Genomic DNA, 27,698 nt, shown 5'->3' with positions numbered 1-27,698 from the left:
TTTGGACAATGAAGCAGAAAAAACCCTTAAGTATGTGGAACCAGGGATCAGAGATGCATAAAAGGAAGCAAGGTTCTACGGTGTGTGTTATTTAAAAACTCTTTTTGTATTATTGTGTCAAAGACCGATCACATTTGGAGTGTGCAACTTCCTGTGTTTGCACGTGGAGGTAGATAATTTTCTCCCTAGGGTTTTCTTGCCTGCAAAGATGAAGCAAAAACAAAAAGGGAATCAGGACAATGATGAAGTGAGAAAAGAGCATGCAATACCCAGAAACAAAGAATAACCAGGAACATAGAACACTAGTGACCTGCTAAATAAAATGGTAACATTTTCAGAAGCGTTTTAGTCTCATTTTCAAAAGTGATTTAGGCAGTTTGGAGTAAAAGACTAATTGGAATTTGGCTCTTAAGTGCCTAAGGCACTTTTGAAAATGGGTCTTATGCTCCTAAATCACTTAGATGCTTGAATTAGCATATTGGCTGTTGGGTAAAATTTTCAACTTCAACATCACAGTTTGTAATTCACTTGAGATGAATATCCTGCAATTTTTTTGTTCTTGTTATATGATCAAGCACATACTACCAACTGTTGACTTAATGCTTTATCTAAGGTACACAAGCATAAACCTAACTTTTAGACTGTGTGTAGCCCCATCGATTGCAATGTGACTACTCATGTACTTAACATTAGGCATATGCTTAGGTAATTTGCTAAGGTACTTTGCCTATATGAAGAGACACATTCAGCAATAACATGTGCATTGCATAGGCTTATAGGCTAAACTGCAGATATTAGTTTTACCACATACTATTTGTTACTTCATATAGGTGCCTTATATAGTAAATTTAATTTGATTCTTAAGATGTCATCATGGGTTCAATGGTCATCTAACCTCATATGCACTTCTGGTCACTCACGTCTGACGTTGTGAAAACGAGCTGTCTATTCCTCCTGACATTTGCTATCCCTCTCAACAAACATTGCTGCCTGACATCACTGCACTCAGTGGCTGATAACAAGGACTCATCTTTTTCTATTCGGGGGGCGGGAGGGGGCGGAAAAATCTCCCCCGACCCGCCCAAACAGCATTTGCTCAGTCATGCAATGAGTTTGAGAGGCTGATGTTACTATCCAAAGTCCAACTAATGGCCCATGTTTGTTGTTCTCAGATTCCTGGCAAGTAGAGTTTTCCCAGTGCAACAAACTGAAGGCGGAAGGTTCCTAAATTAACAAGCTGTGCTCTGGAGGCAGAGAAGGTAGTCAGCCAACCCAAAAATAGCTCTGGGCAGGAAAAGGTTTTGAGTAAAACGATCAGCGTTACAACCTGCCTACCCATTTCCCACACTATACCCTGTGCCAGACCCATACCTGGCACAACATCCTTCCCCTGGCATGCCAGCATAACTATGCTAGTCAGCAAATTCGAGGGCTAGAGCCCTGGCTCCTACTCCCTACTCCATCCCGTCCACTTGCACCAGGTTGGGATGCAACAGCCCCATAGAGGCTGCTCTCCTTCCTGTTCTGCTACCCATGATCGGTGTAGCCATTGCAAGGGAGTGAGAAGGTACATAATGCAAATTCCAGGTCACAATCTTGCCATCAGTCACGTGTAGATAGATCACACTATTTTAATATTTACAGTATTTATAAACATTAAATATGGGTAGAACTATTTGTTATAAGCTTTAATAAGAAATTATCATTAGCAGCATGGAGGTTTTTTTGTTTTGTTTTTTTAAACACAATATTCTATCTAGCTGTTTTTCTTCTCAGTCCTAAGAAAAATCACCATTAGAATAAAAGTCCAAAAAAAATAACAATTTCACATGATTTTATGGTGTGTTGGGAGGAGGGACAGGATGGCTGCACCTGCTGGAGATGTCAAAATTGAACATTTTTCATAAGGCCATTGAACACCAGGAATACAGTGGTCACCATTATACAACTACAGTTACCTTCTAAAGGCAAAATGAGCTTTGCCACCATCTACATAGCATTCATATACCTAGAACTCAGAAGTATACTGCAGTAACTACGCCACAAATGCCACGATAATTTCAATGACAGCCACTGGATGTACATTTACACTGTAGCTTTTTCTGTTAGTCTTTTCTTTTTCAAAATATGAACAGCTCGAACAATCTGAATGTGCCTCCTGACTCACCTATGCAAGTTTTCTACATCGTCAATAGTCTCAGGCAACGTTTTCCCTTTGGTTTCAGGCAGCAACAACACCAATCCACCAGCAATTAAACCAACCACAGCTTCAAATTAAACACACACAAGAAGACCAAGTTAGAACCCACACACATCATAGGATATTATTGCAGCCAGATGGCATCAAATGTAATTGTTATTTTAATTCAGCAAAGTTTGTAGAAGAGATTTTGTTTTTTTAACGTACAACAATAAAGGGCCAAATTTTAATTATAAGCTACATACTGTAATGGTATCTATCAGGTTGGAAAGGCATGTTTGACAAATGGCAGTCGGTATGTTTACACGAGATGAAATGTACTGGATTTCCCTGTCACCATGAGAACAAGATTTTCAAAGTTACAGTTCCTCTCTCACTCATTAAGTTCCTGGTTACCAACTTTCATAAGCCCCAATCTAAAATGTATGTATTATGAAGTCCCTTATAAATAATATAAATATGCTCTTTATTAAAAATAATGTATTGCCTTTAAAGATAGTCTTCTCACAATAATGCACTAGTCCTAAAACTGGAATTTTGCAGTATCTGGCCTAAAGTTTAGATTGACTAATCTCCAGGAAATTTCAGCCTGTTTTGAAGAAGGCTACTTACTAGTCTATAGCCTTTTTTAAAGATGATTACATGGTTGTCTAGCCAAAAAAAGAGAAATATTGACAAGACTGAAGTCTGCAACATCCTTAATAATCCATAAAATATACTCGACAGGCACCATTTGAAATTACAACATCTTGTCTCAAGACAGAGACCAAACCACAGAAGTAAGAAAATGACTCAAATGAATATTGTCAACAAACTGAAATGTGATCCGAATTTTAGTGAATTTCACAATCCTCTTCGACTTGTCAAGCAACATTTGCTAGTTTGCAGCTTTTTTTAAAAAAGGCACGTAAGAAACCATAAATATAATATGGAAGCGGACTCTGACTACATACACAACTCAGAAGTGAACTATTAGTTTATTATGAGTTGAAGGTTTTGTGAAGGGAAAAAATATTTTCTCTCCTAGATTTGAAATCAGTTTCTCAGATTTGTTTGTCATGACAATTGAGGCATGGTTAATACACAAGAAGGTAAGAAAATACTTACCAAAAACTATAAGTGGCAGCTCATGCCAGATCTCTGCCAGCCTGTAGACAATGAATGGGGCTAGTATCCCACCAACGTCACACAAGGAAGAGCAGACCATTACACCAAGGTTCCTGATTTAACAGCAAAACAATTGCATTATATTGGTCTGAAAAAGTTCTGTAGCTGGAGCAGAGTTGATCAAAACACTGAGCTGGGACAGAATACATCCTGCCATAAAATTGTGATGATTAACTATTTGCATTACTGCAGTGCCTCAAAGCCCAGGCATGAACCTGGACTCCATTGCACTAGCCACTGTACAAACAGAACAAATGTCCCTGCCCCAAAGAGTTTACAATCTAAGCATTAGACACGAGACAACAAATGGGGGGAGTACAAGGAAACAATGAGACTATTGGTCAGCACGATAGGCTGCGGTCTCAACAGCCTAACCATAATAAAATACCAAAATAGAATCACAAGTCCTGATTCTCTCCTGCCTTGCTCCTCATGAAGTCATTCACACCTGTGTAGCATGAGATTATAACCCTACCAAATAGCCATGGGAAGGTTTACTCCTATTTTGCATAAGTGTGAGTAACTGATTCCCTGAGATTCAGAGAACTTTCTACAGTTTCGTGTGGGCTCTCTGCCTTGTGCTGATTGGCTGTCTACACCAACCCTCCCCATCCCTCACTGTCTGTGTCTCAGTTTCACTCCACACCTGCCCCTCCTTACTTTCTTCCGATCTGTTCTGCCCTCCCTCCCCCGCCCTTCCTTTCCCATTTAGCTGATCCCGCCCAACATAAAAATATCATGAAGTTACCCCTCCCACCCACAGTTTCTATCCTCTCTGTTTAGATCGTAAACTTTTCAGGGCAGGGACCTGTGTTTGTAGAGTGCCTAGCACACTGGGGCTCTACTCTTGACTGGCCCTTAAGCACTACTGTGATAAACACGATGAATAATAAACTTCAAGGTAGTAGAGAATCAGGCTCAGAGTGTCGGATTAGAACCTCCCATCAGATAGAACAGAACTTTGAAAATAGTAGCTACATTATTTTAAATAACTGTCAATGTAGGGAGATGTTCAAAGGTCCACCTAATGTATATGTCCATAATAAAAAGAGAAAAAAAGCCTTCAGTAGCTTTCTAAGTAGAGCTTATCGGCAGAATGATCTTTATACAGGTTTCAAATGAGTGTATGGGAATCTAGCAGTTTCTAGATAATATGGGCTAAATTTAGATTCTTTCAGGGTCTTTTTTTTTTTTTTTTTTTAAAGTGATGAATGCATGTACCTAAAATCCTCTTATAAAACTGCTATACAAAGCCAGCATTTGGGGTAGATTAATAGTTGCATAGATTTTAAGGCTAATGAGTACCATTAGATCACTGGCTCTTAAATTTCATCCAGTTACTGCTGTGTTGAGCCCTGTAACTTGTGTTTGGCTAAAGAATATCTCCAGAAATACATCCAGTCTTGATTTGAAGACTTCAAGGGATGGAGAATTCATCACTTCCCTTTAAGACCAAAAGGTACCCCAATCCACCAACACATTGGGGCTTCCAAAACGTCAACCAGCCCAGATTCTTCCCAGTCCTCCTCAATTCTGCTCCCCTCCTCAGATACACTCTTTTATGCTACTTCTATCTTCCTGCTCTCCCAGACCCCCGATAGACTCTCCATTTCTCATCGATTCATTATTGTCTCTAGCCCCTTTCGACCTCTGGATTTGAAGGACAAGAATCTTGCTTTAATCCAGCTCTGCACGTTCCATTTGCAGTACAATATAGGGAGAAGTTGTATAGGAATATTCTGTTCCTGCATTAACTTGTCTTTTATTCAATTTTCTAAGTGATCAATTTGCATAATGTTCTTTAGATATCAATAGGTCTATAATTCTGGAGCATTTCTGTACTAATCGTTAAGTCAATATAAAATACAACATATCCGTCAGTTTCAATAGCTGCCTTTCACATCATGCTGGCCCCAGACAACGCACTCACCTCAAAAATGTTGGGTACAGTTCAGTGTTTACAAAGCAAACCATTTCGATAGACATTGTAATTCCCATTCTCCCAATGCAACCTACAGTCACTTTTAGCCAGTGAATATCTGCAAAGGAAACAGTTATTTCACTTACAATGTTTTCTGGAGGTTTTTTGGGCCAACGGTGATTGGGTGGGCAGGGGTTATCTAATGAAACAATGTTATTTTTAGTGGAAACCAATAATCCTGTATTACTTGAACTGTATTAGTTTAAAGGAACTGCTATTGTTTAATTGCATAAAGCAGCAGATTAAAACAATCAGCACCACGTGGGTTTATTGTTAAATGTGATTTGCAAAGTTATGTACAGTACCCTATTTCCCCAAGATATTTCCTATTAATTCTGATGTCTGCAAAAATGTAGACTTTCATTTACTCCATCTCATTTCTGAGGGGTGGGAACCCTGGGTGCAAGGAAAGTCTCCAGCACCTGTCAGGGTCACAGGCTACAATCACAGACATGCTTTTGCAAACTTTCAGACCTAGACTATAGCGAGACAGATTAATGAGGTCCCCAAGAGGTAACACTGAGAAGGTAAACTACTGAAACCTCTGACAACTCACCCTCAGGGATTAAAGCCATAATGAGACAGGCAGCCCCTGCCACCAGAGTTGCCACAGCCCAGGGATAGCGACGGCCAATGCGATTGATTGTGAGAATGATAATGAAGGCAGCTGGAAATTCAACAAGGGCAGAATAGAAGAAATCCAGATACATGTTCCCACCAGCCATTGCCATGTGCATGATGAGCCCCTGGTACAGAAGAGAGCTGGCCAACCTAGGCAGAGAACAGAGCCCATTCTTCTTAAGAGATTTAGTCAAAGAACAGAGCCCCGTTTCTTCTTGGAACGCATATAAACAAACCTTCTGAACCACAATTAGGTCAATGAAACCAACTTCAGCTCTAATTTACTCAACAGTGTAGACGAAAGCCTGAGAGCCTGAGTGAAGAACAGTAGAGATTAATGCAGGAAAGCAGAAACTAGAGGTAGAGTTTACAGCCCATAAAATAATGCGGTAGGTCAGGAACTAAGCATTGAATATAAATCGGGTAGGAAATATTAATGGTATCATAGACTAAGGCTAAAAAAAGCTTTCAGACTACTCATACTTCTAGCTCTGAGTTACAATTATGGGCTTATGATCACTGAAGGAATAGTCCTTTGTCAAGTGCCCATTCTGCCCTCTGCATCCTCACCATCAGACATAATGGAGACTCAGATGGGCAGTTGGACGAGCAATGCGTTTTCTAAATAACTCCTCTTAACAGCTCGGATGGTTGAAAAGAGCTCTTAGTTGAGGGAAAAATTGACCAGGCATCTAGGGAGTGAGTTCAGAAGGTAGAAAAGCTCTCCTGGTCAAATGCTTGTATTAACATTCTCATCTTGCCTCAAAAGATAAATTTACCTACAAGTGTTTTATATAAGGAAGATGCTAAGAGCTTGTCCACATGGCGAGTTACTGCATGGAAAGCTGGTGCACTTAGTGTCACACCACATAAACAAGCTCTAAGACTAGGAAATTCTGTCATGGCAACACAGATTTGTCTATGCTTAGGGATCAGCACCAGCAGATCTACAGAGATTCCTAGAAGCTGATTGGTGACTATGGGCTTCAGGCAAAGCCGATGGAGTCACTTTGGCTTTGTCTATACTAGAGAAATCAGTATTGCAAGTCGATTTCTTCACATCAATAGTTCCACCATCAATTGAATGTGTCCACACCATGGCTGCTTTACATTGATTCAGGTGAGATGGCTCCTTCAGCCAGTGAACCTCAGTCCTCAGATGCGGGACCTGCTAAAGTCAGGCCTGGGATAGGGAGACATCTCTGGGTACGGCAGATACTGTGGGGGTCACACTGGGGGCATAGAGCGCAACTATCAGATCTGACATTAAGCCAGTTGTGCTAATGCGTTGCAGCCAACAGTTACCCAACTGGTTGAGCCTGCACCAATTTAGGCTACCCCAGTTCTTACCCCTATCCAATTTGGGGGTAATTGATACCAGTTTTTGCCTCATTACAGTTGACTGAAGCACTTGTCTACATAGACATAACGTGCTCTTAAACTGATGGAGTGGGGAACAAGTGTAACTTCTCTGTATGTAGAGAAGTCCTCATGTGGCCCCATAATTCATCCATTGGTGACCAGACACATGAGGTCATCATAGCAATGGAGCTAAACTAAAACCACAGTTAAGAACGCTAGCTCGTACTATTCCAGTGATCTCCCCTGACAGGATTGAGAGTAACCGAGAAACCTCCCCAGCAGTACAGGAAGACAAAGGAGGAAGAAAGTCTGGAGCATGAAAAAACTGAGATCTGAGTGCAGGAAATGTGGTTAAGACAAAACTGGAACTTTAATGCTTTGTAATAAAAAAAAATTAAAGTTGTCTTAAGACTTTTTACCAGTTATACATCAAAATGAATGTGTGTTTCCGCATCTGAGGTGTCCTGACAAGGTCCATAAATGAAGCTCTCAGATTTTCCCCACCTTCTTCTTCAAGGTTAATATTCTACAGAAGAACCAGTGCATTGTTAATTAAGGGCTAAACTGGGTGACAGAAATTTATCATGTTAAAGCAAACAGGAAGGGAGGGGCTCGTGACATACTGTAGTCATATATTAGATATGTTACTTAATACAATACATAAAAGCTTCCTGGGAAATGCACCATTCCATTGTGATTATTGCATGGGATACGGAGGAGAAGGATCACAATGATAATGAGGGAATTCTTTAACTTCACTTCAACAGTTTTAGTCGCTCCTTAACTATTTGATCTGGTGTTTCCTAAGTAATTTCTCCAGGATTCTAAAGTTTCCTTTTTCTTTAGTCTTAGCTGAACAGGTCATGAATCAGCAGCATTGCAATGCAAAATGTTTTAGCTCTGGAATACACAAGAACCTTGGCACAGCACTGACACCTGGGGTATATTCCTCGCCTTATTTCAAACCTCCTGCATGACATGGAGCAAGCGTCTGAATCTCTCCTTGCACCAGCTTCCTCATATGTACAATGGGGAATGATAGCTATCCAGCTGGGACTGAGGTTAACTTTGATATTTACCAGCATGTAGAACTCCTCAGGTGGAAAGCATTATACAAAAAACTTTTATAATGTTCACCTACAAGCATAAAACCTCAAGCTCACCTGAAAATGGGCAGGCAGCTTTTTCCCATTCTTTTTGGCAATATAGTCCAAAATCTTCATGGCCTTGTCATTTTGCTTCTGAGATATCAGCCACCTTGGAGACTCGGGCACACACCTGTAATTCAAGCAAGCAGACACTGCCATACAGAAAACAAAATGGTGCATCCACACTGAACCCAGGCTACGGAGACAGTACTTCTGTTGAACACAGTGACACTACTTTCAGCTTTTCAAGAAAAGAACAGTTTGCCGTGCTGCAAGATGAAGTTGGAGGAGCAGCCTTGGCAGTAGCTCAGTTTTACTGGAGATGAACACACTCATGATAAAACAATAAATAATAAGAAAACCTTGCAATAAGAACATGCATAGCACTCGCCCAATCAATTTACCCATCTGATGACTCCTCATGAGGAGCCATTTTCCAGCTAGACAGACAACAGACACACAACCCTCTAAAAGCACTGGAACTTTCACTCCATTTACTCATGTCAAATAAAACTCACAAAAATAGATAAAGGAAGAAAACAAAACTTTATCCCCCCTAATCCCCAGTCCGGGCAGACAACTCTTCACAACCCAAGTGCTCATAAAAAGAAAAAAAGTGAAACCAAAATGATACAAGTTAATTCTTTTAAACAATACAGCAAAATGATCTACTAAAGGAGGAACCTATTACTTTTGGTTGTGCCAAAAAATATAGTATAATTTTAAAAAAATTCTGTGCAGCAAGCCACTTTAAATAAAAATACTTCGCCATTGGACAATCACCACTAATTAACCACCATTTCAAGGGGATGTCAGTCAAATTATGGCCCTAAATTATTTAATACATTTCCCTTTAAACAAATGTTCAATTGATGCATATATAAAATTCAATTCCTTGTGTCAAATTACTTTACATCCAATTTTCTTTTAAAACATAATCCACTAACAGCATAACATAACAGAAGTTTGATTCCTAAGAATACAGTAGACAAGATGTGCATGCTATAATACAACCAAGGATTGAACATTAAAGGAGACTATTTCTACTCTTTGTTGGTGTAGATCTGCTGTTTGCATTAACCAGAGTCATGTGCATCCAAACAGAATACGACATTCTCCTACAGCTCTTGACCATCTCTCTTGGGTGAAGGGAAATATAATTTTAAATCTTCTGTTGCAGTATATGAAAGTGCTTACCAGTAATAGAGCAAGAGGAGGAAGCATGGTAGAGTAACAGTAAGCTGCAACCATCTCCAGTGAGGAATAGCATAAGCAACACCATCGAGCAGCAGAAGTCCAACTGTAAAGGCCACTTGATAGAGAATTCCCACGGTCTTCCTATGGCTTGGGCCAACAATTTCTGTGACTGAAATGTATATAATACAAGTGACTGTTCAAAAACAGAAGGAAAACTGATGGATCATTTTAGAGATAGAAGAACCAAGAAACCCTACTCCAGAAACAAGGGGTTTCAAGCATTTCAGGAGGCGTAGATTCTTTTTAGGGAGTCTGGAGGCAAATACCAATTCCCTGAAGAACATTCCTTAATACTAGATTTTTGCATAAAATCTTAATACAAATCCTTTGATACTTGTAGACCAAGCTTAATTTGCTTATTAAATTTTATTAGATCATTGAGGTCAGTAATTATGTTCTTCCTGACTGTACTGTGCTTAAATCTTATTCTCTGTTATGGCATTCCACGCTTAAGTGAAACATGATCACCAAAATTTACATATGAAATCTTTTACTGTACTATACAACACTATCCTAAATAAAGTTTCCATAATGTAGAACTGAAGGATCATATTGTGCAAGGAGGTAATAATCGTTCATTGTTTGATTGATGTGAAGTGGTGGAGGCAGCTGTTCCAATAGTGGATTTAATACTCAAATCACTAGAATGAAAATTTATATATGCACAGAATGGACTGGTTGATACATTAGGTTTTCTTCATCTCAAACTTCTGGATAACTACAATAGCTCGATGTTTCTGCTACAATGTTTAGCAGTATAATAGTTTAAAAGGTTGGCATTTCAGTTTTTGTCACCTTCAGAGTTAACACTCCACTGATGTGAATGAGGCAGTTCACACCACTCAGAGCTATTGTTTAAAAACTGTCCACTTTACAGATTCAGGAAGACAGACCATGCTAAGCCATGTAGCATTTGGAAGATTTTCTTTGCAACCATAAAGGAGAAAAGCTTATATTTTAAAAACAAAACCTAAATTCTGCACCACTTAAGGGATCCCTAATGGCACCTTTAGCACCTTGGGCAACAGCAAACTATATTTAACAGACCATGTAAACAAACAAACTAATGCTGGATCAGTGTAGAGTGATATAATCAGAGTGACACCATCACTATTTGAGCAGGGCTGGATTAACACATAGGCAAACGAGGCATATGCCCAGAGCCCAAATTAGGGGAGGAAGTGATGGGTTTTTTTTTTTTAAACCAATGCAGATTTTTGCACAAACTGAAAAAAATTCACTGGGCAGCTCTACACTACCGCTAAATTCAATCTAACTTATGTCACTCAGGAGCAGGGCCGGCTCCAGGCACCAGCCGACCAAGCACATGCTTGGGGCTGCACGGCGCTCGGGTTTTTTTTTTTTCTTTTGGTTTGGCAGGGCAGCGCTGGAGGATTGTTTTTTTTGTTTGTTTGTTTTTGTTTCTGCCAGGCGGTGCTCGTGGGGGGGCAGGGCTTCCGGCAGCACAACGCTCGTGGGGGTGCAGGGCTTCCGGCGGCACAACGCTCGTGGGGGGGCAGGGCGGCACTCATGGGGGGGGTGTTACGGCGCGGCGGCACTATTTTTTTTTTTTTTGCTTGGGGCAGCAAAAAAGTTAGAGCCGGCTCTGCTCAGAAGTGTAAGAAAGATACCCCCCTGAGCAACGCAAGTTAGATCGACCTAAGCGCTGTCTACACTGGCGCTATGTTGGCAGGAGACACTCTCCCACTGACACAGCTTCTGCCTCTCACAGAGGTGGAGTAATTATGCCGCCTGGAGAACGCTCTCCTGTCGGAATACAGCATCTTCCCCAGATGCGCTACTGATGCAGCTGCGCCAATGTAGCTCTTCTAATGTAGACCTGCCCACTCATTTGAGTGGGTGGCATTGCAACCTGGTGCATGGGGTTGCAGCACTGCTCAGGTTTGGCCCATCCACCCCTGTCCTGGTGAGTAGTGCCACAAGCAACAGCAGGACAAGCAGCCGGTCCAGCAGATCCACAGCATGGCCAGCCTGGCTTGGTGAGTGTACCGTACCACAGTTTGCTGTGATTCACATTAGAAGTTGGGGCCCAGAAGTGTATGTTTGCCTAGGACCCAGCGATGGGTTAATCTGGCTCCTCATGTGACCTCTCTATTGCCTTCCCACCCTCCGATATATTTTCCATTCAAATGAGTGTGCACTATCAAAGAGCACCAAAACAACTTCTGCCTTTTTCTTGGTAGGTATATACTGTACTTGAGTTATTGTTTAAGATGTAAACCTGGGCTTGCCATTTACTGCTCCTTTAGGTATAAAGATTCCTCAAAGTTGTTTGTTTCCTCAAAGTCCTCTATCACCTCCTCCTTTCACTCTGTTGAGAGCGCACTGGAGCCTAAATAGTGATGTCACACCAAGCTGCTGCACACTTCCCTCTCTTGCGTACTGGGGAATGGGAACTGCATCTCAGGTAACAGCCTCATTTGACATCACTATTCTGATCTTCCAAAGACATCGGGATCTGAGGGAAGAAAGAAACTGATCTCTCTAATGTAAGCTAATAAGCAGGGGGGAAACAATCCCTTATATATACTTTCAAAAAGCAGCAAAGGGCCCTTTTCTGCTTCCCAGTTCACTTTTAGTCCAATGAATTGCTAGTTTTCCCTTCATCTCCCATTACCAATATTACTCCCAGGGAAAGCACCAGTCTTACTCAGGATGTAGCCTGCTGCCCAGCTGCCCTTGCTGACCAGTCCTTGTAGGAAGCGAAAGATCATCATCCAAAGGTAGCTTGGTGCAAAGGCCACAAGAACTCCAGAGGCGGAACTTACAAGGATTGTCACTATAAGGCAAAGTTTACGGCCAAATCTGCATGGGAAAAGAATTACAAATACAAGTACAAGATCAAAATACAGACACACACCAAAGTAAACTGTTAAAAACTTCATGTAGCATTAGGAAATCCAAACATTTATCAATTGGAAGGATAGACCCACATTAATATTATAGAACTACATTTATATGGTGTTAATGGGGGCCTAGTGCTCACCTATCATTTGGGTTAACTTCTCCATTGCTTTGTAATTCCATAAATGCTTTTGAGGAGTTTGGATGAAACCAAGTATCCCAAATGATAGGTGAGCAATAGGCCCATATTAATAAATATAAATGATAAAGGTATCCCTTCCTGTCTATTTTTGGAATTACAGTCGGGAGGAAAGATACCTGTAGATGAATATAATTACTCTACAGTTTCTTTTGAAGTGCCTATGTAATGAGGGGATTAGGAGTAACTAATTTACATACAAAGAGCACAATCCTCAAACCATGCATGTTCAGATCTTCCATTGATACGAATCGAAGTTTCACATGTAGAGAACTTACATAATGAGGCCTGCAGAGCTTGCAATGCAAAGCAATTTGGAGGGGGAGTGGAGGGATGGGTGGAGGGGAATACATTGTTAGGAATGTGGGCACATCTTTTTCCAGTGACTGGAAAAATGGTTCTAATGGTTTATAACACAACATGCCCTTCCTGTGCCCAGAGCCAGTGGTATATCCTTAATCTCAATGGGACTTTACAATGACTTCATACCCTAGTTCTGAACACAGTGCTGCGGTTATGAAAATCACTCATCTCTCATATTTGCATTGATAGTGTATCTATTTGGCAATCTCCAACTGTATTATTACTTGATAAGCAAACCTTTAACAAAAGGAAACAGGATGTTTTCATATCAAAATTGCAATTCATACCGCAGAAAGACAGAATGACAACTCCAACTCAGAGTTTCCTGGCTTTTGTTAACAATCAATATGTTCATATAGGGTGTCTGGGTTTTTTGCACGTTATCACTGTAAAATATACTGAGGAGCACATGAGCACTGCAGGGAGGAAACTTGTGGGATAGGAAAGATCTGCAGCTACAAAAACCCAGAGTCTTTGATATGTTTTTCTAAGACTGAGAGACTTCGGAGTGTTCATTCATTGAAAGGCGCACGAGCATGCTGTTAGTCAGATGTATTTGCCTCTACATTTGTTTATTTTTAACTGCTAAACATTGATTAGGGATATCGGCTATGTTTTAATATCCCGCACATACCTGTCTGCTATGTAGCCGACGTATACCGATCCAAAAAAAAAGCCAGCATTCACACAGGACTGAAAGAGATCCACCTTCCAGGAGTCCTCACACACCAGGTTAAACTGAAGAGGCACGTCACAGTTAGAAGGGACACTCAGTGAATATATCCACTCCTTAAAACTAGAAACTGGTTGATACCAACAACTACCACTTTAGCCTTATTAAAACAACGTTCTATTCCAGGGTTGATCCTGCATTTTAAGCTTCTCAAAGTCCCAGAAGTGGTTAGAGGCATAGGAACACAAGACCAGGCCCCTGGATAGGTGTGCTGATATCACCCCTATTTCCCATGCATCTAATCTTATATGACTAGGGAGATATGGAGGGGAGGGGGGAGAACCACACCTGTTGCTCAGTATTAGAGTATCACCCAAAAGCCCCAACCAGGATTAGGACTCTTTTGTGCTAGGCACTGTATAATCATAGTTAATCACTATGGACTTGAACATCCTTGGACATAGACATGCAGGCAACTCTGGTCCCTTTGGCAGCTTCCACTGGGGGGCTGGCAGCTATGGTCCCAGCCGCGATTCCTGCTTTTTCTCCGCCTATAGATCAGTAGCCATGGCTGCTCTAACGGTGTGTAGAATTTTCTTTGCAATGAAGATTCTAAATGCCTATAAAAAGCAGCAAACACCACGTGACCTCCGCTGGGCCACAGTTTGAGAGCAGCTGCCTTAAAATACTATGCACGCTGAGCAGGAATAGTTTGAATTTGCTGTAAGAAGCCCAAGAAGAGAGGTCCTCAGAGCTTGCTGGGCCTGAACACAGAGTCTTCAAGACACTGGGGGGGCTTTGGAGAGCCAAAGCAGGATTGTCCCTATCCAAGTGCTACCCAGAATCAACCGTTAGATATGGGCTACTCATTCTTGGGTTTTGTGCATAGTTTTAGAAAACGTTTCATAAAGAAATATTGGTTATGTTGGGGGGGGAGGGGGACACGCACGGTTAAAGGATGTATATCTGGCTGTATATCCCTTTCCTTCTTGCTGGGGTTAGGTTAATCAAAGCTATGTATTTTTAATCCACACACCAAGATGTGTTTACTCCTGTGCTGTTGTATTTCTGGTTATAGGGATTAGCATAGGACAAAGCCTGGTGCTCCCCCTTTGTTACCTTTACATTGTGACTTTTTTCCAGGCCCATTGCTGGACAGCCAAGCGAGGGCTGAAAGGAAGGAGCTAGGGCCCTTGTTGGAGGCCCATAGTTGCAACCACGCTGGAAGTTGTGGACAGCAATAGGGATCCTTATCCAAACCCTCTAAACAAAACTTCAGATTGAGGTGCCCATTCTGACTCCACAGCAGGGAGGCTCTCCCAGTCCGATTGGCAGCAGGCCAGTTGCTGAGAACCTACTGTTCTTTTCAACAATATTTAAAATATAAGAAATGTTTAAGGGAAGAAAGTTACTATTGGCAGCAAAGCAGGTTTTTAAACAAAATGTTTGTCTGTTTCTCCATCTATGAACAAGTGTTGGACTCAGCGCTGCAGGAGGCAATTAATCTAGTTCTTGCCAGTAGAGGCGATTCCAATGGAATAAAACAACATTTGACAGCACACCTTCCCCGGGACCTCACTTCACTTTAAAATTGACAGCAGAACTCCTATGTGATGCAAGAGAACTGACTCTGCAATAACATTGAGGCACCTGACTGCTCCCAATGCCTAACAGATACATAAGTAATCTGGAAGCAAAGTCTAACAGACCTATAATAATGATTGACAAGAAGTACAGGATTTTTAACTGAATTTTTCTTTACTTCAAAAAAAAGTCTAAAAGTAAGGACTATAGTTCTATCTGTAGAAACCTTTTATAATGCAGATTTACACTGTTATAGAAATGTTTTGACAGGCTCCCAAAAGCTATTCTGTGCAAGATCTTTAACAAATTTAATGCAAGTAAAAGAGTGTTCCTAGTTTGGCCAAGATTTCCAAAAGGGATTGATTGTGGCGTCTCAGTTTTTGAGTCCCAACTTGAGATGCCTCAGAAGAGCCCAATTTTCAAACAGTTGTGAGCACCTACTTTGACCTTGAAAGGGGTCATTGAGACACCCAGGATCAACAGTCACTTTTGTAAACCTTGGCTCACTGAACTTACGTTTTTCCTTTGTCCTTCAGCTGCTGCTATAGCGACAATACAAATAATTACAAGTTAACAAAAAGTCTGTTGCAAATGATAGTAAATAGAAAGGTAAAATGCTGAGAAATTATTATTCATAAGGGAAAGTGAGGTAACAGAGAGAACCCGTCTGTGTGTACAGAGCTCTTCAACACAAGGCACATTTGGGGCAAAATGTTCAGAATTGACTGTTGAACTTCACACACACATTTAGACACCTAAATAAGTGGTTTGATTTTCAGAAAAGCCAAACACCTGCAACGCCTGTTGACTTCACACTAGGCATGCTAAGAGGCTTAATATGGGTCATTCCCTCACCAATATTCCCTCCTGCCATTTGGATACTCGCATCCATCTCAATACAAAGATTTATCCTTAGAGCCACTTTCTTAAATAAAATAATGGAAAGCTTTTATTTTAGATGCTTTAAAAAAAAAACAAGATGTTTTGGGCTAAATTTAATCTGACAAGGTCCCTTAAGACAATTTTCTTACCTCACTAAAAATTAACAATGATACCTCATAGTACAACTTTTATCACTTAGCGTATATCTATGAATGGGGTATTTCCACAAAGCACATAATATTGCCCAATATGCACCAGTTATTTCTAAGGCTGTCAAGTGATTAAAAACATTAATGGCGATTAATTGCGGGATTAAAAAATAATCACAATTAATCGCATTGTTAAACAAAAGAATACCATTTATTTAAATATTGTAGATGTTTTCTACATTTTCAAATATATTGATTTCAATTACAACACAGAATAAAGTGTACAGTGCTCACTTTGTATTTATTTGTATTACAAGTATTTGCACTGTAAAAAAAAAAATAGCATTTTTCAATTCACCTAATACAAGTACTGTAGTGCAATCTCTTTATCATGAAAGTTGAATTTACAAATGTAGAATTATGTCCAAAAAAACCTGCATTCAAAAATAAAACAATGTAAAATTTTAGAGCCAAATCTACTCAGTTCTACTTCTTGTTCAGCCAATCGCTCAGACAAACAAATTTGTTTACATTTGCAGGAGATAATGCTGCCCGCTTCTTTTTTTTTTACAATGTCACCTTAAAGTGAGAACAGGCATTCTCATGGCACTGTTGTAGCCGGCGTCCCAAGCTATTTACGTGCCAGATGCGGTAAAGATTCATATGTCCCTTCATGTTTCAACCACCATTCCAGGGGACATGCACCCATGCTGATGATGGGTTCTGCTCGATAACCATCCAAAGCAAAGCAGACCGATGCATGTTCGTTTTCATCATCGGAGTCAGATGCCACCAGGAGAAGGTTGGTTTTCTTTTTTGGTGGTTCGAGTTCTGTAGTTTCCGCATCAGAGTGTTGCTCTTTTAAGACATCTGCAAGCATGTTCCACACCTCATCCCTCTCAAATTTTGGAAGGCACTTCAGATTCTTAAATCTTGGGTCGAGTGCTGTAGCTATTTTTAGAAATCTCATATTGGTATCTTTTGTGTTTTGTGAAATCTGCAGTGAAAGTGTTCTTAAAATGAACAACAACATGTGCTGGGTCATCATCCGAGACTGCTATAACCTGAAATATATGGCAGAACGTGGGTAAAATAGAGTAGGGAACATACAATTCTCCCTCAAGGAGTTCAGTCACAAATTTAAATTAACACTTTTTTTTTTAAATGAGCGTCATCAGCATGGAAACATGTCCTCTGGAATGGTGGCCAAAGCATGAAGGGACATATGAATGTTTAGCATATCTGGCACGTAAATACCTTGTAGTGCCGTCTACAAAAGTGCCATGCAATTGCCTGCTCTCACTTTCTGGTGACATTGTAAATAAGAAGAGGGCAGCAGTATCTCCTGTAAATGTACACAAACTTGTTTGTCTTAGTGATTGGCTGAACAAGAAGTAGGACTGAGTGTACTTGTAGGCTCTGAAGTTTTACATTGTTTTAGTTTTGAGTGCAGTTATGTAACAAAACAAAAAAACTACATTTGTAAGTTGCACTTTAATGACAAAGATTGCACTACAGTACTTGTATGAGGTGAATTGAAAAATACTATTTCTTTTGTTTATCATTTTTACAGTGCAAATATTTATAATAAAAAATAATATACACTGATTTCAATTATAACAGAATACAGTATATATGAAAATGCAGAAAATGTCCAAAATATTTAATAAATTTCAATTGGTATTCTATTGTTTAACAGTGCGATTAAAACCACGATTAATCACAATTAATTTTTATAATAGTGATTCATTTTTTTTTTAATTGCGTGAGTTAACTGCAATTAATCGACAGCCCTAGTTATTTCAGATACACTGGCCTTCAGATGTTTAGCCTCCACACATTTTATAACTGAACTGTTATAGGGCATTAAGCACCAATTTCCCGTTTTAGACCTTGTCGACAACTTTTAACAAGCGTGTAACCTCTTAGCGTAACATGGTGTGTGTCTACACACAGTGTAGTGAACATGGTTAGAAACTGTGGCAGTTGCCCTGTTTCACCCTTGAGATAGGTCTAGACTGGCACGTGATTGTCTTCCTATTATTTTGCTGTGGAGATAGCATCCTCATGGCCATGCACGTGTAACTGCTTTGGCTGGCCCTCTTTCTTTCCAGCTCCGTGAGTAGGTCTAATCTGCCTGCGGCAGGCCCGTGCCAGCTGACTCGGGCTCCTGGTGCTTGGGCTGCAAAGCTGTTTAACTGCAGGGTAGACTTCTGGGCTCAGCCTGGAGCCTGGGCTTTCGGACCCTGCAAAGTTGGAAGTCCCAGAGCTCAGGCTGCAGTCCAAGCACAGGTGGTCTACACTGTAATTAAACAGCCTCACAGCCTGAGCCAGCTGGCATGGGACAGCTGCAGGTTTTTATTTGCAGTGTAGACATACCCTGTGTGGTTGGTCAGACCAGCCCCAACATGCTGCTGCTCTATCTATAGATTCTCTGGGTGCTCAATCTCCTGCAGAGGTGCTATGGGAAAGCTAGCCAGGTTTTCCCAGAATGCACCAATGTGAACACGGTTAGACAGTGTGGATACACTACCTTGTCTGGCATGTGGTTATGTTGTGCCAAGAGTTGTGTGGATACAACTCAGCCATGTTTGTTGTCAGATGAGAATGGCACGAACTGGTTACTAAAACACAGTTGCATCTATGTGTGCAGGGCCTTAAATAAAGAATCCCCTCTAGGAACTGCTTCTATATTGGCCCTTGAGTTTGCTGCCAGGAACAGGAATGTGGAGAACCACCAGGGCAGTGTGGCTGGCCATGGGTCCCTGGGCCTGGCACCCAGTCAATGGGAATGTACAACAGCACTATTACTCACTAAAATCATCAGCAGCAATTGCGCTGGTTGGTGCCTGCTCTAGAGGAGGAGCGTACAGATGGTCACTTCTGAGGGAAGCATCATGGAAAAAGACAGCATGAGGAGCCCTGTGCAGCCCTAGCCACACTGAAACCCTGAACCTGGAAATGAGGGAGCAGCAAAAGCAGGAAGGAGAGAGAAAGGGGTGGTGGAAAGAAAAACAGGATGGCACCAGGATGCTAATGAGAAAGACAAGGGAAGAAGAGGGTCAGAGACTACGAGAAGTGCTGGATTGTGGGTGAAATGTTAAGATGAAGCTGATTCTGCCTGTCCTCAGTGCAAGGGGTGAATGTCTCATAGGAAACAGCGATCTGGATCAAGATGCTAGTTTTTGTCAAATTAAAAGCAGTTCCAATGTCCAAGCTGAACTGACGTATTGTACAGCAGTTAAAGTTTGTCTTGGTTGTAATAAGTGACTAGAGTTGTTTTTGCTGGCAACTACCATGAACCAAAACCTTTAATGAACAAGGTTTCAGAACAATTTTACAAGTAGAAAATGGAAATGATGTTTTTCTTCAGTAAACTTACAAAATTGTTGTCAATTAACTGGAATCTGAAGAAAACTTTACACAAAAGTGTGTGTATTCATATGAAGATAACTCCTTTAAGCACAGGAAAATTAGTGTCAGAAATCAAAAAGTATCCACAATTAAGATGTGGAGATTTTCTGAATATCTAAAAGGAAGGAAGTTTCCAATAAAAATGAACAACAACAACAACTTAGTTTTCCCCCCCTTATGGCTCATGTGTTTTGTTGCTACAAAAATTGTATTTTAAAAACATTTTATCCCACTAAATCCAATTCTCCTCCTCAAGTAGCTCAATCATTAGTCTAATCCAGGCAGTAAATCCTTCTATTTCTTTTAGTTCGTTCATTCTTATCAACTGCACTTCAACAGGTGACGTTTGTCTTTGTAGCAATGTGCCCTCATCCCACCATCTGATCCCTGCGCAGAGTCCCACTGCAGTCAGAGGCACGGGAGCCCACTCACATAGATCAGATTGCCATACAAGGAGTGAAGGAGGGCATATTGTCTGCAGTTACAAAGATTCTAAAGTACCACCTCTTCAATTTCAGCAAAGTAGGACATTTCCCTAACAGCAGTGATTACATGTTCACAGGCCTACCTGATGTAATGGGAATAGATGGCACAGCATTACAATAGCTTCAATTATTCCCCTCCAGCACAGCTCAGAGTGGTGATGGGTAACTATTCCTCTTCCTCAAGGGCCCTCCCCCTGGGACTCCACAATTTCCCTTTCTACATGAGACCACTTGGAGAGATGGCCATGGAGCCCTAACAATATGCCAATAACGCTCCACTGTCATTTTCTACTGACACGAACAATACCACACTACCAAGAGGTCAAAATGCCTATGAGATCAGCTCCTGGGATAAAGGGCAGCTGCCTCAAACTCAGCCTGGGCAAGACCAAAGTGTTTCTACTTGGAATGATGAAATACCCAGAACCACCATCCAAGGCCTTGTCTCTAACCCACCCAATGGTCAAAGTAGCACAAAGCCTTGGGGTTCCATTTGACTTATCGATGTGTGGATATGACCAGATAGCATCAGAGACAAACAAAGCCTTCTTCCACTTCCAGTTCACAAGGACACTCCACCCCCTCTCTCTCGGACAAGTACCTGGCCACAATGATCCATCCATTTGTCGCCTATAAATGCCATCACTGTATATGATGTTGAACAGGGAAACAATGCACAGGCCAAATTCAGCTGCCTGCGTCCTCCACAGTTTAATGTGCTCATAGCACCTAAACATGTGCGCCAGTCCCGCCACTGACTCTGTCAAGGCTGATTCCCCACTCTGGCACTTCGAGTGCAGAAGGTGGGGGCCTGCAAGGATTCTAAAAATTAATACTGGCCACTCCAGGCTGGTATTAACCTCCCAAGGTTACAGCTTTTCTCTGTCCTTGGATGTGTAGATGCTGCCACCACCCAATGCAAAAACCCCTTTGAGAGACCAGGAAGGTGCACTTGGGAATTCCTTCCTGTGGGGTACCCTCAAGCCCTTTCACCCCCGGGTGAAGAGCTGAGAAAGAAAACAAAGGAAAACAGCTGTTGCCACCAGCTAATTAAATATGTGCACAAACCTGTTAGGACAAAATCCAATCCTGTTCTTAAAAAAGGTAAATTTTATTAAAAACAAACAAAAAATACATTTAAAAACTCAGGTTATTGCTAAATTTAAAAACCCCTCTTATAAAAATTAAACATCAAGAATAACCTTCTTGAAGTCCATCTTAAAGATTACAAGCAAAACAAAAGCATTTGGGGTTAGCACAGAGGAGTCCACAAGTCATAAAGAAATAAACAAAGATAAACCTAATAGCGTCTTCATTGACAGTTCCCCCATCTACTTACGTATTGGGGGTTTTAAATGAGTAGTTTCTAGGTATGATTTGATGATTTTTCATACCTGACCCAAGCTTTTACAGCATAGCTACTCTGTCCCTTCTCTCCTGGAGAACCACCACAGACTGACAACGGGGAAGTTTTTTCCCCCCAATTTTAAAAAGTTCGAGCCTTTCCATTGGCTCTTTTGGCCAGGTGACCGCTTAGAGTCATAGACTTTAAGGTCAGAAGGGACCATTATGATAGTCTAGTCTGACCTCCTGCACAACGCAGGCCACAGAATCTCACCCACCCACTCCTGTATCAAACCCCTAACCTATGTCTGAGCTACTGAAGTCCTCGAATCATGGTTTAAAGATTTCAAGGTGCAGAGAATCCTCCAGCAAGTGACCCATGCCCCACGTTGCAGAGGAAGGCAAAAAAAACCCAGGGCCTCTGCCAATCTGCCCTAAAGGAAAATTCCTTCCTGACCCCAAAGATGGCGATCAGCTAAACCCTGAGCATGTGGGCAAGACTCACCAGCCAGACACCCAGGAAAGAATTCTCTGTAGTAACTCAGATCCCACCCCATCTAACATCCCATCACAGGCCATTGGGCATATTTACCGCTAATAGTCAAAGATCAAGTAATTGCCAAAATTAGGCTATCCCATCATACCATCCCCTCCATAAACTTATCAAGTTTAGTCTTGAAGCCAGATATGGCTTTTGCCCCCACTGCTCCCCTTGGAAGGCTGTCCCAGAACTTCACCCCCTGATGGTTAGAAACCTTCGCCTAATTTCAAGTCTAAACTTCCTGATGACCAGTTTCTATCCATTTGTTCTTGTGTCCACATTAGTACTGAACTTAAATAATTCCTCTCCCTCCCTGGTATTTGTCCCTCTGATATATTTATAGAGAGCAATCATATCTCCCCTCAGCCTTCTTTTGGTTAGGCTAAACAAGCCACGCTCTTTGAGTCTCCTTTCACAACACAGGTTTTCCATTCCTCCGATCATCGTAGTAACCCTTCTCTGTACCTGTTCCAGTTTAAATTCATCCTTCTTAAACATGGGAGACCAGAACTGCACACAGTATTCCAGATGAGGTGTCACCAGTACCTTATATAACAGTACTAACACCTCCTTATCTTTACTGGAAATACCTCGCCTGATGCATCCCAAGACCACATTAGTTTTTTTCACAGCCATATCACATTGGCAGCTCACAGTCATCCTGTGATCAGCCAATATTTCGAGGTCCTTTTCCTCCTCTGTTACTTCCAACTGGTGAGTCTCCAGCTTATAACAATAATTCTTGTTATTAATCTCTAAATGCATGACCTTGCACTTTTCACTATTAAATTTCATCCTATTACTAAAGTTTACAAGGTCATCCAGATCTTCCTGTATGATATCCTGGTCCTCTGTATTGGCAATACCTCCCAGCTTTGTGTCATCCGCAAACTTTATTAGCACATTCCCACATTTTGTGCCAAGGTCAGTAATAAAAAGATTAAATAAGATTGGTTCCAAAACCGATCCCTGAGGAACTCCACTAGTAACCTCCCTCCAGCCTGACAGTTCACCTTTCAGTATGATCGGTTGTAGTCTCCCCTTTAACCAGTGTCTTATCCAGCTTTCAGTTTTCATACTGATCCCCATCTTCTCCAATTTAACTAATAATTCCCCATGTGAAACCATATCAAATGCCTTACTGAAATAAATTAATGAGGTAAATTAGATCCACTGCGTTTCCTTTGTCTAAAAAAATCTGTTACCTTCTCAAAGAAGGAGATCAGGTTGGTTTGGCACAATCTACCTTTGCAAAACCATGTTGTATTTTGTCCCAATTACCATTGACCTCAATGTCCTTAACTACTTTCTCCTTCAAAAATTTTTCCAAGACCTTGCATACTACAGATGTCAAACTACCAGGTAACTACAGGCCTGTATCACTTCCCACTCCCCACCCCCTCCTTAAAAATAGGAACTACGTTAGCAATTCTCTAGTCATACGGTACAACCCCTAAGTTTACAGATTCATTAAAAATTCTTGCTAATGGGCTTGCAATTTCATGTGCCAGGTCCACTCCCTTCTTTTTACCCATGCAGGGAAACTTTTTAACCCTTTACAGGTAAAGCAAGTAGAGAACAACTAAGAGGGATTTTATAATTAACTGGCTGGTTGGGTGTCCATAAAAGGGAGCTACTCCCCTCCCCGCCCCCTTTCATTTATCTCAGACTCCCAAACTGCTTCTGCTGCCAGTTCAAAGCCTTGGCCCTGATCTTAAAAGCCACAAACAGATTAGATCCCAATTACATTAGAGACCACATTTCCATCGAAGAAGTGCCTATGTGTGTTTTTAAGAGAGATCAATTATCCTGTGATTTTTCTTACATTGCCCTTCATGGTGGGTAAATCTAGTTTCAACAATCTTCAGCTTTTATGAGGGTGTCAAACACTTATATTGGCTCTTGCAATTGTACAAAATATTTTAGCTTAGTTTAGTCAAACTTCTTGGTTTAATCCTGTTTATACAGGTTTTTCCCCTACTACTACTTCTGTGAAGTTAGCTTTAACAGCTGGGATATTACAAATGGTGTTCAATTTTTAAAATATCTCTTGGAAGTAGTGGTTATTTTACAATATTTGCCTACATTTTCAGCATACTGGAAATCCATGGATTCTTTTCTGTGATTTATTTCCAATTTGGTTGACTAATAAATGGTGTCTCTTTTAGCAAGATTGTGCATTGTCTTTTTCCTATATGTAGTCATTTAATCTTATCTTTGATCCAACCTAATGAACTTAAAAGGTGTTTCACATTTGTCAAGGCTAGATCTTAAATTTTTTTCCCTCAGAAGCTATAAGATTTAGGCCACGATCCTACAGTAAAAAGCAACAAAAGAGTCCTGTGGCACCTTATACACTAACAGACTTATTGGAGCATAAGCTTTCGTGGGTGAATACCCACTTTGTCAGACACATGTCAGTGAGCATCCTACAGTGAGCAGCATGTGGGTGTAGGAATCCACTTGTGTGGAACTCATTGCACACGTGACATCTTATGTGGTACTCTTGGTTTCCATATCAAGTTTGAGATGCATGTACGCACTCTTGCATGGGAGTGCTCATGCAATTAAAGCTTTGCATAAGATCGAGCTCAACTTCACAAATAGGTAAATGGATCTTTGTGTAAGTGGAGGTAGCTCCCTGGTTGAACGCAAGAGCGTATCAACAGCGCAAACAATTCCGTACAGCACTTCAGAACAGAAAATGAAATACAGGTTATACAAACAAACAGACCATGGTAGTCAATATATTCCATTATGTCTCCTCTTTAATGAAAGCACTTCTGTTAAATTTAACTTTTGTCTGCCCTCAACTAGTTGGTAACCTGGGGGATGGGGAGGAAGAGGAAAATTCATTTTTACCTCAGTCACGATGGATGATCCTGAAGAATCGTAAACCCAGCCATCTTGACAGGGGGTAAGAGGGATACTGCTCCTGTTGCCATAACCGGTGAAGTTTTCTAAGGGGTTTATGCAGCTGAGGCCAGTTGTGTTCCAGTCCACGTCGTATCTCCTGCATTGACTAGAGAACGACTCCCCGTGTCTCCCCTGCTCTGGAACGGTGTAATTCAGCTCCTCTTCTAGACTCCAGCCACATCGGCTGCTCAACTCAGCAACTCCAGGACTGAGACAGTGGTGTTCAGGAGTGAACCCCAGGAAGACGACACCCACGTAAATAGGGGTGAAGGCAGCAGACACGAAGCATAAGACAAAAAAGACTTGTTTCTGGAACAAGTCAAATTCCCCAATATGCTCTAGAATGTCATCCAAAGTTGGCATTTTTGCGTATTGCAATTCACTTATAGTAACTAACCTGGTTTCTCTTCCCAACACTGCTATGTACTTTGTTGGCAGCAAAGCTGCTTAAGTAGCAATAAAACATTTGACCAAAAGTCAAAGCTACTTTATAAATTATTAAGCTGTGTATTGCTAGCTTTATTTTTTAAGTTAAATTTGAAATCAAGCCTAGACTCACCCGTGAACCATGGGGAATTGCTATTTGACCCCCACCAATTCCCCTAGAATAGATTCTTCTTGGGGTGGGCAAGAAGTGGGGTAAAGGGGCAAGTTGTTTGCTCACAAAAAATTAACAGGGCTAATAAAAAGGTCATTTATTTTTCATTAATTACCCAAATCCTTACTAAGGTACTTTGAAAGGTTTCCTTCCCTAGCTTGTACCTTATTACCTTGATTTAGGTAGGGTACTCAACAATATTTCTAACTAAATACATTTATTAGCATGGGTGAGAGAATGAAAAATTTAGGGTTGCCATTGCTAGGCAGCAGACTCTTGAACAGTGCCTGTCCTGAACAGGCTTTGCAGGGGATAGTTAAAATATGGTTCAATAGAGAAATGCTTTCAAGGAAAAAACAGCTCCCACCTTTGAAGCTGAGCTTTGTAGTGGGGTAGAAATATATGCTGTAAAAAGGTGTGTAGACGGATGCCTGTTCGTGCATTTACCCTCATCCGGGGTTTCCCCATTCTTCTCTCACCACTTCCTCACTGGATGGGTGCAGGGGGATTGCTGTCGCAGGTGAGGATTTAGAAGACAGGTATTTGCCTTTGGACTTGTCCTCCAGCACCTGCTCAGGGTGGATCTGGATTGTGGATACAACTTTTTTGCACAAGGCTTTAAAGATTTCAGGAAAAACCTTTGTAGCATTCCCCCCCCCCCCCCATGTACTTCTCAAAGCCTAAAGCTGAGAGCTCCCCTTCCTCAGTAGAAGAGTTGTTTTGAGTCATAAGACAAAGAGGTCTGAGGTTTTTTGTCCCTATTCCCCTGCCCCGCTCCAGCTTCTCTCTTTTTGGGGCATTGCTGCTCAGCTGTTGTCAGGGGTGGTCTTTTGCAGCTTGCTTGATGCAGAGCTTGAGCCCTCTGGCTAGGTCGCCCTCAGGGTGGTCCCCCTACCCAGGGCTCATTGCTGGAACTCCTTGATTCAAACCAGGAAAGAGCTTGATATAAGCCCTGCCTCTCTCCCCAGGGAACTGGGGACCCATTTTAGGACTTTGTGGGGCCCTGAGATGCCTTAGAGATATGGTCTTCCTAATCCTGTTCTGCCCTAGGACTAACCCCTGGAGCTGGATGAAGTTCTCTATTTGTGGAGTCTCTCCCCAATCGGCTTTGGGATCTCCTGATCAGGCTTTTCTGTGTTGGAGTCACAACTTCTTGGGGGCAATGGGACACTGAACATGCCTGTCCAACTCAGAGACCCATGCCCTAGCAGTGCAATGGTTGGCAGACTGAGCAGGGCACATTCAGCCTCTGAAGAGCCTGTAAAAGCAGCCCCACAGACAGAACACTGCTTGGATTTAGCTCGGTATTTGTGAAGTTGCTCTGCCATGCCTGCAGGGGTCAGTGGAGTCTCACAGGGAGGAGCTGCAGCATTGGCTCCAGGTAGCTGAGACCACCCCACTGCTCTTTACCAGATCCAGGAGAGGAGGAATAAAGGAGAGCTGCTTGCTACTGCCCCAAAACACACAAAAATAAAAGGCTGGCAAAGATGAGTCAGGAGCAAAGTGAACCGTGCTTGACTGTTGCCGTAGAGACATACGATCTGGGAGCAAGCTGAACAAGAGGGTGAGGCTATGCAACAGCTTTCAATTGCCTCTAAAACTGCAGACAGGAGGGGAACAGACCACATGGATCAGAATTGTGGAAAACGCTGAGCTGCAGCGTTTTAAGTCTATTCTTTGAGGGAAAAAACCAAACCCACACCCAATCCCCTCTATCCCAGCTAGAGTTTTCACCCCCAAAAGGGAGAAGAGACTGCATGAAGTGCACCGTTGATTTTACACGGAAGGCACCCAAACTAAGGTGACAGGCGTCAGTGTAAAATCCTAAAACAAACCGAAATGCTCAATCAATCCAGAAAAAAAAAAAAAAAAAAAAAAAAAGAGGCTCTCTGTTCTTTAACTCCACTTCTCCAAAAGGCGGTTTTTGAAGTGACACACAAGATCGAAGA

The 27,698-nt window shown here is 41.5% G+C and overlaps 1 protein-coding gene across 1 annotated transcript; it reads right to left on the bottom strand.

The window, feature by feature from the left end:
• Positions 1 to 83: 83 nt before the first annotated feature.
• On the bottom strand, positions 84 to 27,067 carry LOC101945044 (solute carrier family 22 member 2-like). Its single transcript, XM_008163994.4, has 12 exons — positions 26,807 to 27,067; positions 25,098 to 26,333; positions 13,798 to 13,901; positions 12,408 to 12,562; positions 9,677 to 9,845; positions 8,495 to 8,609; positions 7,751 to 7,857; positions 5,905 to 6,119; positions 5,298 to 5,406; positions 3,308 to 3,420; positions 2,168 to 2,267; positions 84 to 200 (listed from the first exon to the last, which is right to left on the bottom strand). Exons 2-12 carry the CDS (start codon positions 25,512 to 25,514, stop codon positions 110 to 112), a joined length of 1,695 nt encoding a protein of 564 aa, XP_008162216.3. The 5' UTR covers positions 25,515 to 26,333; positions 26,807 to 27,067; the 3' UTR covers positions 84 to 109.
• Positions 27,068 to 27,698: the final 631 nt, after the last annotated feature.

Source organism: Chrysemys picta, chromosome 3 (genome assembly GCF_011386835.1).
Source record: "Chrysemys picta bellii isolate R12L10 chromosome 3, ASM1138683v2, whole genome shotgun sequence".
Lineage (NCBI taxonomy): Eukaryota > Metazoa > Chordata > Testudines > Emydidae > Chrysemys > Chrysemys picta.
The sequence above is the reverse complement of the archived record's forward strand: the minus strand, read 5'-3'. Positions and strand labels throughout refer to the sequence as shown.

Coding starts and splice junctions, on each gene's coding strand:
- LOC101945044 (XM_008163994.4), bottom strand. CDS start 25,514: ATGCCAACTTTGGATGACATTCTAGAGCATATTGGGGAATTTGACTTG. Junction 5,407..5,904: donor TATGGCTTTAATCCCTGAGG/GTGAGTTGTCAG, acceptor TTTCCTTTGCAG/ATATTCACTGGCTAAAAGTG. Junction 2,268..3,307: donor GCTGCCACTTATAGTTTTTG/GTAAGTATTTTC, acceptor TTTAATTTGAAG/CTGTGGTTGGTTTAATTGCT.